The 18,897-nt window shown below is 39.1% G+C and overlaps 1 protein-coding gene across 12 annotated transcripts in view; it reads right to left on the minus strand.

Moving 5' to 3' along the window:
* The window catches only part of LOC134359827 (formin-binding protein 1), a 223,553-nt gene that overhangs the window by 23,130 nt on the left and 181,526 nt on the right, over positions 1 to 18,897 (minus strand). For 8 of the 12 annotated variants that reach the window (XM_063073538.1, XM_063073537.1, XM_063073545.1 and 5 more), the window contains 3 exons: positions 16,575 to 16,589; positions 13,135 to 13,244; positions 10,357 to 10,489 (listed from right to left, as the gene is read on the minus strand). In XM_063073538.1, coding sequence (XP_062929608.1) covers positions 10,357 to 10,489; positions 13,135 to 13,244; positions 16,575 to 16,589 — 258 coding nt within the window. The remainder of the gene's footprint in view (positions 1 to 10,356; positions 10,490 to 13,134; positions 13,245 to 16,574; positions 16,590 to 18,897) is intronic. The other 4 variants (XM_063073547.1, XM_063073546.1, XM_063073544.1 and 1 more) reach the window with 1 other exon arrangement.

Consider the following 18,897-nt stretch of genomic DNA (forward strand, 5'->3'; position numbering starts at 1 on the left):
TAAACAGTAAGTAGTCATAATTTGGAACTTCCTGTCTTTAGAAACAGAATCAAACTAGGCTTTCAATAGTCCCAAGAGAAAATATTTTTTTCAGGCTCTAGGGAAAGTGCAGAGGAATGAAAATGATTGGCTAGTTCTTCATGGATTCCAGCAGGGGTTGAAATGTGGAATGTATTATAAAAGTTCTATAATTCTACTGCTGAATTCTCAAAGGGATCAATATAAGGATGTGCAATTTAACTCCAAAGCCTCATTGCTACACTGCTGAATTTCCAGTTCTGACGTAAAATTCATTTAACATGCTGTTGTCAAAGTTGAATATTCCTTTTGTTTTGTTTCAATTCTGTTGTAGAAAAACTCCTCCTTCTCCAAGAATAAAATTGCTTATTATGCTTCAAAAGAAAAACAAGAATTAAAATATAGCTGTTACTGGTAGAGAAAAATATTGTTACTAAGGCATGAGCTAGATGTTCATACAATCTGGCTAAAGGTTGAGAACTGGCAATATGCTTCCTCTTTGCCTTAATTCCATCAGCAACGTGAGATTCCTCGCATCAGTAGATTCAAAAGAATCATGGATATGTTATTTGCTGCATTTTCTGTTCCTATTGGATTGAAATGTACTGGCTAACGATATTAATTAATTTATTTTGCAATTATTTAATTATTTTCGTATCTAATCTATACTGTTAATTTCATCCAAGATAGGGGTAAGAAATGCTACAATTAGCTTTACTGCCTCATGAAGAAGGAAATTATTCACATTGCTTGCTTATAGTATCTTCAGAAAAGAAAGATGAAAATAACCTCTTTCTGTGAAATTAGAAGTTGATAATAAACACTTTGTCAGTAAAATTACACCAGAGAAATTTATTGACTGCACATTCACAAAAAATCAAATGCATTCTACTTAATTTACTGCATTATTTCTAAATTTTAGGATGAGAATGCACTGTGTATTTACACAGCATGTGGAACAAACGTAAATATCTGAGGCAAAACTATTATAGACACAAGAAAGCCTGCAGATGTTGTAAAACCAAAGCAACACACACAAAATGTTGAAGGAACTCACCAGGTCAGGTAGCATCTAAGGAAATGAATGAACAGTTGACATTTAGAGCTCAGACCTGAAGAAGGGACTCAGCCCGAAATGTCCACTGTTTATTCATTTCCATAGATGCTGCTTGACCTGCTGAATTCCTCCAGCATTTTGTGTGTGCTGCTATTAGTTATATCATTTTATTTTACATTAATGGTCTGGTGACATCAGGAATTTTGAATTTTGCCTCCATTTTTGATGTTAATGAGCTGGCGCATCATGGCAATGCACGGCATGAATTTCTACATAAGAGCCTTGAAAGTCCACAAGTTATTTTGTAAGTCCAACACCACAATTTGGGCACTTATTTGTACATGAAGCAGAAATCTTTTTTTCTATTAAATGAAGGCTCAAATTTTCAAATATGATGTGACCCTTTCAGCAATCTACATTCTATTTGGATTCTGCGCACTTACTATATATGTGTATCATCAGGGCCCACACACACCAAATCACTGAATACTGTACCCTGGTATTTTGATTGTTATTCAATGGAAGTTAATTCAACTTAGAAATATGACATACACCTATGGCCAACATCAACTGATGCAAAGAATGGAGAGAGAATGGGTGGTGTTGACGTACAAAGAGAATATGACTTCCTTTCCATGTCATTGCAGGCCAACATAGAAGTTCAGCAAATGATTACCAAGGCAATTAGTGTGTTAGCTCTTATTATGAGAGTCAAGTCTTATTTCAATAGTTTAGGACCAGGGTGAGACCACAAATGGAGAATCATTTGGATTTAGTCTTCTGACCGAAGAAATAATTACTTGCCATTGTGGGAGTGCAGGGAAGAGTCATTGTACCAGTTGCAGAATTTACCATACAGGGAGCCTGAGTTATCTGGAACTGTATTTTCTATACTTCAGAAGAATTTGAAGATCTCATTGAAACTTAATAAAAATCATGAAGGGATTTCCAGTTTAAATGCATGAAAGGTATTTTCCCTGCTGAGGAGACAAAGAACATGGGGAAGAGTTTCAGAAAAAAAAAGAGCAGGCCATTTAGGAATGAATGAGGAGAAATGTCTTCACTCAGACAGTGATGAACCTTGGGAAAGTAGGTGGATATGGGCTAACTATGTTCTTTTATTTCCACACTTGAACATGCTGATTGCAATCTGTAGACACCAGAGGGCATAATAATACTAAATGAATTCTGAGTAAAGCTCCCTTTCAAGCAATGTCTGTTGTTATTTTACTGTAAATATTTAACCAACGGTTGTCCAGATTGAGAGAATAAACTAATCACTCTTCTTTGTTACCATTCTGCAGACTGCATGGTATGTCGCTTTAGTTTCTGTTGGCCTCCTTCAGTACTGTCAGGGCTGTAGGCACAAACCTGCATGGTTATTCCTTGCACCAAGGTGTCTCAATGAACCCTTTTTTTTCCATAAATGTGCTTCTTAGTTTTCTCCCCATCTTCTTTGAAGGCTGGTTAGGATGAGGCACTTCCATTAGCTTAACTCAACAAATGTTCATATGTAACCTTAACCAGTATGCTACGAGTTATTTTCAGTATAGACTGTGCTGCAGATAAGCCTAAACCTGTTCTATGGCAAAAATTACATGTGCATTCTTTAAGAATGAGTCAGCTTCAGAACCCAAAGTACTAATCTGGTCAAGACCAGCTAAATTAGCAGACATGGGAGTAAATCAAGGGCCTGGATACAAATTGCAAGATCTACCTCAGTCACTGATAAAACCCCACTTTAATTTCACAGGTCATTTTCACTATGCGGGAAAATGGAATGAAAATGACTGTGGTTTATCATACTGATAAACATCACAGTTTATTCATTATGTAGCACATTTTCTGATAAGGACAACACTACAGAACGTAGTAGAATGATGTAGTCACAGTTCAGTGTCCTGACATAAACTAATTATCTGCTCACTTATTTATCAAGGGATAAGAATGTTTGTTGTTTATCATTAAATCAAAATTGTTAATCAGACCTTAGCGCATACAACACAATTTGTATACTTGCAACTTCATTCTTGACTAAAGTTCTCCCTCAGAGAAAAGGAGCAAGTGCTTGCTGATATTCGATTTCCTTAATTTCACAACAGGTTTTAGTTATGTACTTTACAGTCCAAACTAACTTCAATACTGAGCAAATATGCAGTCACTGCCACTAATGAGTCCTATGGCCAAGACTTTGGCCTGTGGGTTTGGCATTGTGACACAAACACCAACAAGATTTCACATTGCATTTCTAAATGCACAGCAACAGCTGATCATAGTCATGCTTCTAGGAAGACTACAGATAGTCTCAATATCCCAAACTAAGAAATCAAAGATACCTATAGTACTTCCTGAAGACTGGTGCTAGAAAATGTACATGATTCAACACAGCACACATAATAAATGACAGTGAAACATCCCATGAATCAACATCTTGTCAACAGATGTTTCATCCAGGAATAATGGCTACCCAACCCGGGAGACTGAAGAAGCCACAGAGCTAGCCGCTTTTATGAATCAAAAAGGGATCATGAATCACTGGAAAACAAACCTCTCATGCTTATCATAATCAAAAAAAATTAACCTTTTCTGTTATGTTCTACATAAAAGCAAAAACACGGATTCAAAGTTCACAAATGAGCACCAAGTTAACCATTATTGAAGAAAAAGTATTCAAGAACATTAATGCATTATGCCTGTAGTTAGGCTACAGAATACAAAAGTTTAAGGTGAAAAATATTAGCTATCATCAGCTCCAATCAGGCAGAAGATCAAATTGAGCAATCAATGCAGTTATTGATTACATTATTGAAATGACAACTTTAGTACTGAAGTCAGAAAAATTTGAAATAAAGCGATGCTGCAGACTGTAACATCAAAACAGTGAGCTATTAGGTTCCCCTCTCGCTGTGAAGGGGTGACACCTATCTCTGACTTGCTAGTGAGAGAAGGAGAGAGTCTGTGGTATGTCGAAGTGCTGGGTTATGGGCTGTAGACCTAAATCATGCAACATACATCAAAGTTGCTGGTGAACGCAGCAGGCCAAGCAGCATCTATAGGAAGAGGTGCAGTCGACGTTTCAGGCCGAGACCCTTCGTCAGGACTAACTGAAGGAAGAGTGAGTAAGGGATTTGAAAGTTGGAGGGGGAGGGGGAGATCCAAAATGATAGGAGAAGACAGGAGGGGGAGGGATAGAGTCGAGAGCTGGACAGGTGATAGGCAAAAGGGGATACGAGAGGATCATGGGACAGGAAGTCCGGGAAGAAAGACGGGGGGGGGGGGTGACCCAGAGGATGGGCAAGAGGTATATTCAGAGGGACAGAGGGAGAAAAAGGAGAGTGAGAGAAAGAATGTGTGCATAAAAATGAGTAACAGATGGGGTACGAGGGGGAGGTGGGGCCTTAGCGGAAGTTAGAGAAGTCGATGTTCATGCCATCAGGTTGGAGGCTACCCAGACGGAATATAAGGTGTTGTTCCTCCAACCTGAGTGTGGCTTCATCTCCACAGTAGAGGAGGCCATGGATAGACATGTCAGAATGGGAATGGGATGTGGAATTAAAATGTGTGGCCACTGGGAGATCCTGCTTTCTCTGGCGGACAGAGCGTAGGTGTTCAGCAAAGCGGTCTCCCAGTCTGCGTCGGGTCTCACCAATATAATAGACCTAAATCATGGTCTCTTTGGAGGACTTTGCTATTGCTTGCTTGGTGGGTGATGTAGGGGGCTGATACTTCCCGCTGGAAAAGGTGGTAGGAGGGTTGATGCTTCACTGTTGTTTGTGCATGGGGGGCTTTGGGGTTCTAATGTTTTTCTGTCATTCATCCTCTGGGGTTTTCTTCTGTTTCGTGGATGTCTGTGAAGAGTAAGATTTCAGGTTGTACACTGTATACGTTCTCCAATATTAAATGAAACCATTGAACCATTGCACTCCAGAACTAGCTGAGGCTCCAACCAAGATGCTCTCGTACAGTTACAATACTTGGCATCCTCCTGACTTGGTTAATTTTTCATATTGTGAGTCACGTGCACAAAATGCAGGACAAATCCAATCTGGCTAATTCCTGTCCAATTTAATCTCAATCATGAAGATGCAGCTTGATGACCTTCATCTGGTCAGGGGAAGTGAGGAGGTGATAGAGAGGAGCTATAGGCAGGTAGTCACACCAGGGCCTGGGGAGACAGATAAGTGAGTAACAGTCAGGAGAGGGAAGGGCAGGATTTAGAGGCTAGAGAGCACCCTTGTGGCTGTAACGCTTGACAATAAGTACTCCTGCTTGAGTACTGTTGGGGGGACAGCCTCCCTGGGGGAAGCAACAATGTCCGTGTCTCTGGCACAGAGTCTGGCCCTGTGGCTCAGAAGGGTAGGGAAAGCAAGAGAATGGCAGCAGTGATAGGGGATTCTATAATTAGGGGGTCAGATAGGCGATTCTGTGGACGCAGGAAAGAAGCATGGATGGTAGTTTTCCTCCCAGGTGCCAGGGTCCGGGATGTTTCTGATCGCGTCCACGATATCCTGATGTGGGAAGGAGAACAACCAGAGGTCGTGGCACATAGTGGTACAAATCTAACAGGCAGGAAAAGGGAGGAGGTCCTGAAAGCAGACTATAGGGAGTTAGGAAGGAAGTTGAGAAGCAGGACAACAAAGGTAGTCATCTCAGGATTACTGCCTGTGCCACGTGACAGTGAGTATAGGAATAGATTAAGGTGGAGGATAAATGCATAGTTGAGGGATTGGAGCAGGGGGCAGGGATTCATATTTCTGGATCATTGGAACCTCTTTTGGGGCAGGAGTGACCCGTACAAAAAGAACAGGTTGCACTTGAATCCCAGGGGGATTAATATCCTGGCGGGGAGGTTTGCTAAGTCTATTGGGGAAAGTTTAAACTAGGATTGCTGGGGGGTGGGAACCAAACTGAAGAGACAAAGGAAGAGGCAGTTGGCTTACAAATAGAGAAAACTTGGAGACAGTGCGAGAGGGAGGATAGGCAGGTGATAGGCATGGGACGCGCTCAGACCGATGGCTTGAGATGTGTCTATTTTAATGCAAGGGGTATTATGAACAAAGCAGATGAGCTTAGAGCATGGATCAGTACTTGGAGTTATGATGTTGTGACCATTACAGAGGCTTGGATAGCTCAGGGGCAGGAATGGTTACTTAGAGTGCCAGGCTTTAGATGTTTCAGAAAGGACAGGGAGGGAGGCAAAAGAGGTGGGGGCATGGCACTGCTGATCAGAGATAGTGACACAGCTGCAGAAAAGGAGGAAGTCATGGAGGGATTGTCCACTGAGTCTCTGTGGGTAGAAGTTAGGAACAGGAAGGGGTCAACAACTCTACTGGGTGATTTTTACATACCACCCAATAGTAACAGGGACATCGAGGAGCAGATAGGGAGACAGATTCTGTAAAGGTGTAATAATAACAGGGTTGTCGTGGTGGGAGATTTTAATTTCCCAAATATTGATTGGCATGTCTCTAGGGTGAGGTGTTTGGATGGGGTGGAGTTTGTTAGGTGTGTTCAAGAAGGTTTTTTGACACAATATGTGGATAGGCCTACAAGAGGAGAGGCTGTACTTGATCTGGTATTGGGAAATGAACCTGGTCAGGTGTCAGATCTCTCAGTGGGAGAGCATTTTGGAGATAGTGATCACAGTTTTATCTCCTTTACCATAGCATTGGAGAGGGATAGGAACAGACAAGTTAGGAAAACATTTAATTGGAGTAAGGGGAACTATGAGGCTATCAGGCAGGAACTTGGAAGCATAAATTGGGAACAGATATTCTCAAGGAAATGTACGGAAGAAATGTGGCAAATGTTCAGGGGATATTTGTGTGGAGTTCTGCATAGGTACGTTCCAATGAGACAGGGAAAGGATGGTAGGGTACAGGAACTGTGGTGTATAAAGGCTGTTGTAAATCTTGTCAAGAAGGAAAGAACAGCTTAAGAAAGATTCAAAAAGCTAGGTAATGATAGAGATCTAGAAGATTATAAGGCTAGCAGGAAGGAGCTTAAGAAAGAAATTAGGAGAGCTGGAAGGGGCCATGAGAAGGCCTTGGCAGACAGGATTAAGGAAAACCCCAAGGCATTCTACAAGTATGGGAAGAGCAAGAGGATAAGATGTCAGAGAATAGGACCAATCAAGTGTGACAGTGGAAAAGTATGTATAGAACCAGACGAGATAGCAGAGGTACTTAATGAGTACTTTCCTTCAATATTCACTACAGAAAAGGATTTTGGCGATTATAGGGATAACACAGTGGACTGAAAAGCTTGAGCATGTAGATATTAAGAAAGATGATGTGCTGGAGGTTTTGGAAAGCATCAAGTTGGATAAGTCACTGGGACCAGACGAGATATACCCCAGGCTATCATGGAAGGCGAGGGAGGAGATTGCTGAGCCTCTGGCAATGATCTTTGCATCATCAGTGGGGACGGGAGAGGTGCAGGAGGATTGGAGGGTTGCGAATGTTGCTCCATTATTCAAGAAAGGGAGTAGAGATAGCCCAGGAAATTATAGACCAGTGAGTCTTACTTCAGTGGTTGGTAAGTTGCTGGAGAAGATCCTGACAGGCAGGATTTATGAATATTTGGAGAGGCATAATATGATTAGAAATAGTCAGCATGGCTTTGTGAAAGGCAGGTTGTGCCTTACGAGCCTGACTGAATTTTTTGAGGATGTGACTAAACACATTGATGAAGGTAGAGCAGCAGATGTAGTGTATATGGATTTCAGCAAGGCATTTAACAAGGTACCCATGCAAGGCTTATTGAGAAAATAAGGAGGCATGAGATCCAAGGGGACATTGCTTTGTTGATCCACAACTGGCTTGCTCACAGAAGGCAAACAGTGGTTGCAGACAGGTCATATTCTGCATGGAGGTCGATGACCACCAGTGTGCCTCAGGGATCTGTTCTGGGACCTCTACTCTTCATGATTTTTTTAAATGACCTGGATGAGGAAATGGAGGGATGGGTTAGCAAATTTGCTGATGACACAAAGGTTGGAGGTGTTGTGGATAGTGTGGAGGGCTGTCTGAGCTTACAGAGGGACATTGATAGGATGCAAAACTGGGCTGAGAAGTGGCAGATGAGTTCAACCCAGATAAGTGTGAAGTGGTTCATTTTGGTAGGTCAAATATGATGACAGAATATAGTATGAATGGTAAGACTCTTGGCAGTGTGGAGGATCAGAGGGATCTTGGGGTCCGAGTCCATGGACACTCAAAGCTGCTGTGCAGGTTGACTCTGTGGTTAAGAAAGCATACGGTGCATTGGCTTTCATCAGTTGTGGGACTGAGTTTAGGAGCCGAGAGGTAATGTTGCAGCTACATAGGACCCTGTTCAGACCCCACCTGGAATACTGTGCTCAGTTCTGGTAGCCCAACTATAGGAAGGATGTGGAAACCATAGAAAGGGTGCAGAGGAGATTTACAAGGATGTTGCCTGGATTGGGCAGCATGCCTTATGAGGATAGGTTGTGTGAACTCGGCCTTTTTTCCTTGGAGTGACGGAGGATGAGAGGTGACCTGATAGAGGTGTATAAGATGATGAGAGGCATTGATCGTGTGGATAGTCAGAGGCTTTTTCCCAGGGCTGAAATGGCTAGCACGAGAGGGCACAGTTTTAAGGTGCTTAGAAGTAGGTACAGAGGAGATGTCAGGGGCAAACTTTTTACGCAGAGAGTGGTGAGTGCGTGGAATGGGCTGCCGCCGACAGTGGTGGAGGCGGATATGACAGGGTCTTTTAAGAAACTCCTGGACAGGTACTTGGAGCTCAGGAAAATAGAGGGCTATGGGTAACCCTAGGTAATTTCTAAGGTGAGGACATGTTCGGCACAGCTTTGTGGGCTGAAGGGCCTGTATTGTGCTGTAGGTTTTCTATGTTTTTATGAGTGAACTAATGGAAGACATCTTCAACAGTGCTATCAAGTGGCTCACAGATGCAAGTTTGGGTTTCATACCAGGCCACTGTGCTCCACATCTCATTGTGATCTTGGCCCAACATACAGTTTAAAAGATCATGAGGAGATCTCAGTGAAATTTATCATGACTGTGCAGATTCAGGGAGATAATGGCTTACTGTAGGTTCAGGGTGTACTATGTGATAATAAGGATTGGTTGTTTAAGACTGAGATGTGAAGACACTTCTTCATGCAGAAAGTGGGAGAATATTTGGAATTATCTACTTAAATGGCTACAGAGATTCATTCATTGTATTCATTCAAACCAGAGATTGCTGGGTATTTCCTCATATGACAAACCAGTCAATTCCAAGAATCATGCCACAGAATATTGCTTACCGTTTCACTGTGGCAACAACATTCTCTTTAAGTAAGGAGACCAAAACTGTATACAAATCCGTAGGTAGAATTTTTTTGCAATAAAGGTCAACATGCCAATTTCCTTCCTAATTTTTTGCTACACCTGCATTTTGTATTTTAGCAACTTTTGTATAAAGACACCCAGATTCCAATAATTATCAAACATTTCCAAATCTTACCTTTGTCATCAGCCTAGGCATTGGCTGAACTCTCATTCTTAGCTCCCTGAGCCTCTTTGTGGGCACAGGCCAGCCTATCTACTGCTTCCTGACACAATCTGGACAGTAAATGGGCAGCTCATTTATGGGTCCCCTGTCTTATTGGTCATGGTTGGCTGGAGTTGCTAGTTGTGGATCAGATGCATTCTATCCTTTCCTGATGTCTGTCCTGTCATGCCACTACTACAGGTATGCCAATGCTGCCTGGATGACCAGAACAATAGCAGGGGACTGCCAGAACCACTGCATTGCAATTGAGGCCACACAGGAGTGAAGAAAAGCATAAGAGAAGGCAAACAAATGGAAGCTGGTGCCCATTGCCTAATCTTCAAGTAGCCCACAAGAGGCAGTAATAATGGACCTATATTCAAAATATTAGAGCCAATGATTTTCACCTATCCTTCTAATTAAATCAGATCAAATATTAAGCAAGGACAAAGTTAGCCAAAGGCTGTGTCTACTGATTAACTTACTCTTTGTTTTGTGTTTCGCACTCAAGCCTTGAATAATACAAAGAACTCTAACTTACCATTGTAATTCTGTATAGAAGGAATACTTCTAACCCTAACAACTAACAGAAAAAGCAACTTTCAAAACTTGGTCAGACAGTGAATCATCATGTTGATGTACAGTATTAACACTGAGAGCCTTGAACATAGAAGATGAGAAAGACAAGAAATGGATAGCTTCATTGTCTGTTGCATACTGATCTGGGGTGGGAGAGAAAATGACTTTGACTCATACATTACCTCAAATTTCTGACTCTCTTGTCGTAATTTCTCAATAGTCTGCCCAATTTCAGCCAGCCTGGGATCCACACTGTTGGGGTCACCCATTTGAGGATTCTTAATATAGACATCCTTCATCTTTGTTAAAGCATCTCTAAGAATTAAAAAAAAGAAATTCAGTGTACCAATTTGCATTCTAGCCCATTGGCTGATATCCCACTCAAATAAATACAAATGGATTGTTAATTTTGCAAGTAAAATATTAGCCAAATTTCTACTCAACTGTCCTCTCATTCTTTCTCTACACTGTGAGGAAAGTCTTGCAACTTGTGACGTCTTTCCTTTGAGCTCTAGAGCAAGTAATAACTGCATTGTTATAACTGCAAATACAACTTAATTAACTTGTTAATCAATAACTGATTTTCTACTAAAAAAGATTAAAATAAACTAATTTAAAAATGATTTTGACGAGTGTAGTTTTACAAGGTGATCCAATATCATTAAGAATTAATTATCACTTAATTATCTTTCTTGATAGTTTCTCCAAAACGACATTTATTATTCACCACTTACTTCTTTCAGATTTCCTTACAGCATAGCAGTCTATTTGGTCTATTGAGTCTATGCCACTTTAGAGAACAATTCCATTTCCTGACCAATTTTCCCAGTAACCTCTTCTCCCCACACTTCCATCAATTCCACCACCTACCTACATCAGGGGCGATATACAGTGGCTAAGTAAATTATCAAAGCTGCAACCTTTGGCAGAGGGAGGAAACTGAAGCACTTGGACAAATCCCACAGACGGAGGGAGAACGTGCAAATGCCACACAGACAGCACCAGGTGTCGAGCTTGAATCGAGATTTGGTGGAATAGTACCAGCCACCCTGTCTTGACCTTACTGCTTTTATTGTGCTTGGATGGCTTAATAACTTAACAAGCATGATGTACACGACTTTACTGCACATAGATTCCGATTCCAATTCAGATTTATTTATCACATGTACATTGAACATACAGTGAAATGCATCATTTGCTTTAACAACCAGCATAGTCCAAGGATATGCTGGGGGCAGACTGCAAGTGTCACCACACACTCTGGCACCAACACAGCATGCCCACAACATTCCACAGATCAACACAAGCAGCTGCAGCAACAACAAAACAAAGCAAGGCAACCACGTATTACCAACACAGTCAAGACATGTCATTAAAGATCCCTTCTTTAACTATGTGCTCTTTTGAGAATGGTTGTGGGAACGTAGGAATATCCACTGGTATTTTGTGAATTTAAAATAACAACCTTGGGTATCAAAGCCAGGGAATGACCAAATATTTCACTTCCAAATCATTAACAGTGCCAGCCATCTAAATATTGTGGCTACAAGTGCATACTGGTGACTAAATATCCTGAGGCAAGTGACTCGCCTCCTAATATCCTAAAGATTTTTCACAAATTACAAAGCATGTGTTATAATATTCAACTCTTGCTCAGGTGAATGTTTTTTGATGCCAATCATAAAACCATAAGGTATAAGAGCAGAATTTGGCCATCGAGACTGCTCCGTCACTTTATCATGGCTGATCTATTTTTCGTCTCATCTCCAATCTCATGCCTTCTCCCCATATCCCTTCATGCCCTGACCAATCAAGAATCTATCAACCTCTGCCTTAAATATACACTTCTACAGCCACTGTGGCAATGATTTCCACAGATTCACCACTCTCTGGCTAAAGAAATCCTTCCTCATCCCCATTCTAAAAAGATGTCCCAATATTCTGTGGCTGTGTTCTCTGGTTCTAGACCTTTCCACCACGGGGAGCATCCTCTCCATGTCATTCTGTCAAGGCCATTTAACATTTGATAGGTTTCACCTCTCATTCCTTTGAATTCTAGTGAATAAAGGCCCAGCCATCAAATGCTCTTCATATGGCAAGCCATTCAATCCTGGAATCATTTATGTGAGCAACACACATAAAAGTTGCTGGTGAACGCAGCAGGCCAGGCAGCATCTCTAGGAAGAGGTACAGTCGACGTTTCGGGCCGAGACCCTTCGTCAGGACTAACTGAAGGAAGAGCGAGTAAGAGATTCTAAAAAGATGTCCCAATATTCTGTGGCTGTGTTCTCCAGTTCTAAAATCTCTTACTAGCTCTTCCTTCAGTTAGTCCTGACGAAGGGTCTCAGCCCAAAACGTCGACTGTACCTCTTCCTAGAGATGCTGCCTGGCCTGCTGCGTTCACCAGCAACTTTGATGTGTGTTGCTTGAATTTCCAGCATCTGCAGATTTCCTCGTGTTATCATTTATGTGAACTGCCTTTGAACCCTCAGGACAAAATAGTCTGCTTGACTGGCATCTCAGCAAGTACACTAATTATTCACCACCCATGATGGCTGATGGTTAGAAACTTTGAGCAGATATTTGGTGAGGCTACAGTAGGATTGATGGTAGATTGTGCAATGACTATTCCTTCATTGTTGCTTGAACAATACTATGAATGCAACTCCTCAGAATGACTGCAGCAATTCAAAGCAGTGACTCATTATCACCAGCAAAGGAACAAATAGGCAGGATATGCTGGTCTTGTATGGCACATCCACATAAAATAAACATTTCAGCAACACAACCAAAGATGACTAATGCTCACTATAAGAGTTTAATAGATAATTGTTGTTGCTTAGAAAGAAAAAGTTATTTGTTAAAATACATGGTAATATTGTTAATTAAAATGTTTAGCAAAACAATGCCATTAATTTACTCTGGTTGAGACAATTGGAGAAAATACTGGGTACCCTTACCTTTGATCAGATTCTTTCTGGATTTCTTTGTTAATCTCATCAATTTTCTGCTGTAGTTTCTTTCTCCGTTGTTCTGGTGGCAGATGACTGAAGTCTTCTGGTCCTGAACCCTGTCCAAGTTATGATTACATTGTCAGTATCAAAAGTGGATTTATACCTTCAGTTACAATTTAGATAAAGGGCCAGTCATTTAAGGAAAGTTACTTTTCCATCCAGGGAGCTTTACTTTCTCAAGCCCACATTACTGAGCCTGACTAGCCTAATGCAGGCCTTTGGTCTGCTTTATTTTGTTACTTAAACCTAATGTTCATTAAAAATAATTTACACGTTCTGAATTCAGTATCCTAGACTCCACATAGTTTAATTAGAAAAGGTTTTTAGAAAAACGCCACAAAATGCGTGTATGAATGTATTTATGTCAGTGTGTATATATGAGAAACAACTGGCACACCAAAACAGAGGCTCTATTTGCCAATTAAGACATCTGTAAGAACAGTGTGGTGTAGTTTCCAATTGATAATTTACATCCCATGCTCAAGTTCTCAACATTACAAAGACTATGAAATTGAAATGAAAGTGGCTGAAACAGTAGCTGCCTATATCCACCAAGAGGAATGCCTCAATAGCACGTGGGAAACTAAAGCATGTGATGACTAATTTGATTACAGAGGAAAACTGAGTCTGTCTCTTTCCTCTCTAATCTGACTGTATACCCTAAAGATACTTCTCCAATGCTTAGACGGGAAAGGATTAAACTAAAAATTAATGACATGCCTATAAACAATGGCAGTTCCTCACATACTGAGTGACAGTAGAGCAAAAATAACATCGGATCACTGATTAGCTTTAATTTGCTAACACAAAAATAATGGTGTGGTTAATTTTAGGCATCCTAACCCAGTGCAGAAATAAAATATCCAGCATGTTTCAATGCAATGCATAATAACAAAATATAAATTAAACAGCATTATTTCAGAAGAATTGAATCTGATTTTTTTCTAGTACCTTGCAGCACACAGAGTCCAATATACTGCAATTTCAGTTGATATGATGAGAATATCAAGTGGTTTCTAGTCTTGATCTCACTCTTCCCTTATGCTAGTGACTTAGCCTATTCAGAGCTACAAATTTCACCTATAGTCTGAAGAATGCAGAACGTCAAGATGCAAGAGACTTGACATCTTTTGGTGTTGAAACCATTTCTTCATGACATCTATAAGAGGCATACTGTCAGAGTAAAGACATTCTGTAAATTTGGCTCTCTGTCATCCCTGTGCTTCATTCCCATAATTAAAAACCATGAAACAAAGCTTACTGTATTTATTAATACAGAGAGTGTGCCATAAGAAACTTGCTCTATTCAAGTGGTTCCTGAAGTCAAGATGGTAAACAAAGGACACATTAGCCCTCTCTAGTTGACATGAAGTATTTCATACCACTCTCATTTCCTTAGACATCATTTAAAAAAAGTCAGTTATCTACTTACTATCACACTGTTGTTTATGTGAGCTTGTTGTGCACGTTTGCTGAAAACTATTTTATGATGTTCTGAGATAATGAAAGGAGCTTTGTCAGCATAAGTCATACTTTTTGTTGTCACTACAAATAGCTTATTCTATGATTACTTTGTGGGTCTCCTCCAGGTGCTCTGGTTTCCTCCCACAGTCCAAAGACTTACTGGCCAATTGGTAATTGTAAATTGTGCTTATGCTTGGGTTAAATTGGGGTTTGCTGGGTGGTGCTGCAAGTATATGCAAGCTTCCAGTATAGGCTACAAGGACCTATACTGCATTGCATTTCAATCAAATATATATTTTTTTAAATCTAGAACTGAAACTGGAAATACCATATTCACAGTAGTGTTGTTTTACCATATCTTAGTTTGCGTTTTAGTTCCTTGAGCAGTTTGCAAGTTATTGGAACAGGGTATGAAGTCACTGTTAATGATCATTAAATGTTGCGTCTGGAAACGCCATAATAATTTCTCAGGCAAATTTTAACTTTCCTATGTGACCGAGTGTGTATATAAAAAATAAGTGATCAAGCACAAAAATATCCATTTCTCTCCTATAAACTTCATTACCTATCTCCAGAAACTCTTAATACACTGCATCAATTTCACGTTTGAACAGTCTAAATCCGGCATTTAAAAATAATGTACACAAAATTTTAAATATTTAGAAAGCAGTTTTCAACTGGAAGCAACAATGGATGCTGGAGATACCAAACCTCTGACTCTAGAAATTAAATATAATTTCATAATCTCCAATGCTATATTGTACAATTTCTATATAATAGACTTTACCATTGCCAGTTTAACAAACAGTTTAGCCCACAGTAGGGCTTTGTGGTTAATGCAAATTTACAAAATGAGTATTAATGAAAATTAGTGCATTTCTTTAGTAACCCTCCAGCATGGAATGAAGTTATTTTGAATTATGCCTTCCAATCTTTCGAAGAGAAGAATTCTCAGGATGAAGTTTAAAGAGGACTCCAAATATTTGGCTTCAACAGTATAGAAAAGCAGCATTCCACTGATATGAGGAAATTTACACAGATGTCACAAAGGTGTATTTTCTGAGGAGTCACCTATTGGGAATTGACACATTTACATAAAACACCAAAAGTTAATCTTAGATCTTAAGAGAGAGCAGTTAATCTGTTTTCTTCTTATCTGGAGTACAACACATTGGAATGCCTGTATTACTGAAAACTTCAGTTACGGTTTGCTTCAGCATGATCCTTATAATGTGAAATCTACTATAAATTACTTGCCTCATGTCACAAACTTAAAGCTGTGAATAACACATTCTTAATTACTTCTTACGGGGAAACAGTAATTTAGGATCTTTCACAACTTCTCAATGTTGTTTGTGTTATTTAGAAAAAGTAAAGTGAGTGCAGAACATCAAAAATGCCTTTTTCCTGACAATTGATACATGAAGTTCACCAACTGATTATAGAAAGCTCAGGCATATTTCTTTGCCTTGCTGTGGGGGAGGAGAGGGATGAAGGGAACTGGAGTAAACAAAGGAATAATGTAGGAAGATTATATAGAAGCACAGCTGTCGCTATGGTATTTTGCAAAGTAGGTATTTGAACTTCACAGTTTTAAGCTAGTAACATAATGCAAAAAAACGTACTGTATTTCATATTCTTGATCGCAACTGGTTTATTGCCTCAAGTTGGCTGCAAGACTACTATTTTAAAAATGCTGCTTTTTTAATTGTGCAATTGTGTTAATTCATTAAAAGATGCAATTAAAACAAAGATATGAGTGTTCACCTCAATCAGACTCCAGACCTGTGTATTCAACATTTTCTGACAAAACAAAACGAACATGGACAAAAGACAGTAAAAAAAATTATTCACAGCTGGTTAACATGATTGGTAAATCTTATTATAACAGGAACAGACACACAAAATACCACATTGCTTACCAGCTTGAGAGAAAGCTTCACGCAAAATTGGAGAGGAAAGGAGGAAAGAGAAAAGAACAAGTAACGTCAATAGAAAATGACCATTCACTTGTAAACTAGTGATATAAATCTGTACCGAATGAATATGGTAAGGTTACAATGAACATGGTTCATAAGGGAGCCATCTGAAACTGCATTGCAAGGATATGCAAACTACAGATTTACTGCACATTATTGGTATAATATTGGAACATGAAAAAGAATGAAGCAAGTTTAGTTGTTTCTTCAAGGTGGTTCAAATTACATGCTGTATACTGTCCAATGAATTCTACCCACTTCATTTTAACTTCAAGTACGCAATTCTGGCAAAATTTTAACTACCCCCCTAAAATATAAAATGGAGCAAGATTTCAAGGTATTGATCTAACTTTTATCCTCTGTCCGCTAAGTCACCTCCAGAATTTTAGTAGCCTAGTAACTATCATACACTACAAATGAAATATTATCACTTGTGTAGTTATTATAAATCAATAGATCCTATACCAAAAGCAGACAAGCTCCTATATATTTCTGACAAGCCCAAACCAATGCCTACAATTTAGTTATCATCACATGAAAAGGTTGGAAAATTAGAAGTGACACTATGCTACAATTGCAAATTAATTTGGCTGAATATTTATTAGTGAAAAACAAACTGGGATCCCATCTATTATATCAATGTTAACACAAATTCACCCCTTACCATTAAGCATTTTGATTATTACATGAAGACAAGCAGAAAACAGCTGTTATAGATCATCCACATATTTGCTTCTTGTTGCATGTGAACTATGAAGTGTTCCTTGTTAGAGAAATTTTGGGCCAAATTATACTAATGGTAACCAGTATTGTAAAAGCGATTGACTGTAAGCCCTTGCAATTGTATATTCCTGAATTGCGTGGATGCATTTAATCGTGGGACGAATATCTTTTCAAATCTTTTCTAGGTTCCACATAGAGCTGCAAAGCCCAAAGTTGCTGATGTAGGATCATTTAAAGGGAGTGGAAAGGCAAGAAATTTATTTCTAAAAAATTATTCCACCTTATTACTTTCATTTATTTCTGGCATTTTGTGCGTATTTAATCAACTTGACTTTTAAAGTTTTTGTTAACTCACAGCAATGTTATCAGATCCAACAGAAAACTATTAAAAAGGCTTATGTCAGAATATGAAGGTCTAACCTCAGTTTCTTTACTTACAGAGACTGAGCCCCAGGCGTATAACAGTTAAAACCAAGTCGAAATCTGACCTTGCTGCATTTTGATATATCCAGTTCCCAAAAGCCTCAGGTGGAATATCAACAGACGCATGGGCTGATTTTGTTTGTGTTATATATCCTACGTAATCACTTGTGGTTATGAATATTATATCCATTCTTTATCAGCATCACAGATACACATAGATATCCCAAAAATGGAAAGAGAACTTCTAAATTGTAAAACCTTTCCTTAAGGTTTCAACAATTTGAAATGCAAGCTGAGGATTTTCTCTATGCTACTTGAAAAACTGAGTCAGAATAATGGAGCACCTTGTTTCCATATGTTAAACCACCATTTTAGCTAAAGCTGAAATTATTTACTGCAGAGCCAAGTCACGTGATGGACAGCCCTGGGGGTAAGCTTACTTGAGCCTTTGTCTTTAGAGTGAAGTGCTAAATTTTCTGCCATTATGAAAAAGAATTTAGTCATCTTCCTGTGTAATCAAAGTACCAATGTTTTAAGAATACTTCAATTGATAGACGAAGATCTGGACAAACAAAATTATATTTCTCTCTTCCATAATCTTAAGTTAAATTTGTTACTTTAAACTAGAGCCACAATTAATAGAAAATACATATTTTAATTGAAAAATATGATTTAATGTTATAAATATTTTTTCCCAAATTCATATTATTTACACTCCAATGACATAACAGAATGGCTACCTTATGAACCTTGGCCTTGAACAGTGAAGGTGCAACACCAGCTTTTCTAACAGACATAAACTGTTATGCACAACACAAACATAAAAGCCTTACATTTAATGCACTCTTTCTTGACTATATTGAAAACTATTAAATCTTTCCAATCAAATTTGAGTTAAACTGAACTCCAAAATTCTGTTAAAATGCTTCAAAATGTTCTAAATGAAATAAAAAAAAGGATACTTACTTCTTTTTGGACAGGAACATTTAATTTAAAATATAAGTTATTTTGTATATTGTGCATTAACTACATTAACTAAATTGTAACTGAATAAAATAATTCATATTAAGCTTCTCAAATTGGCTAACTTTTATAGTGGATGATTTAAATGAGGCTTTCA

This window comes from Mobula hypostoma, chromosome 21 (genome assembly GCF_963921235.1).
Source record: "Mobula hypostoma chromosome 21, sMobHyp1.1, whole genome shotgun sequence".
Taxonomy (NCBI): domain Eukaryota; kingdom Metazoa; phylum Chordata; class Chondrichthyes; order Myliobatiformes; family Myliobatidae; genus Mobula; species Mobula hypostoma.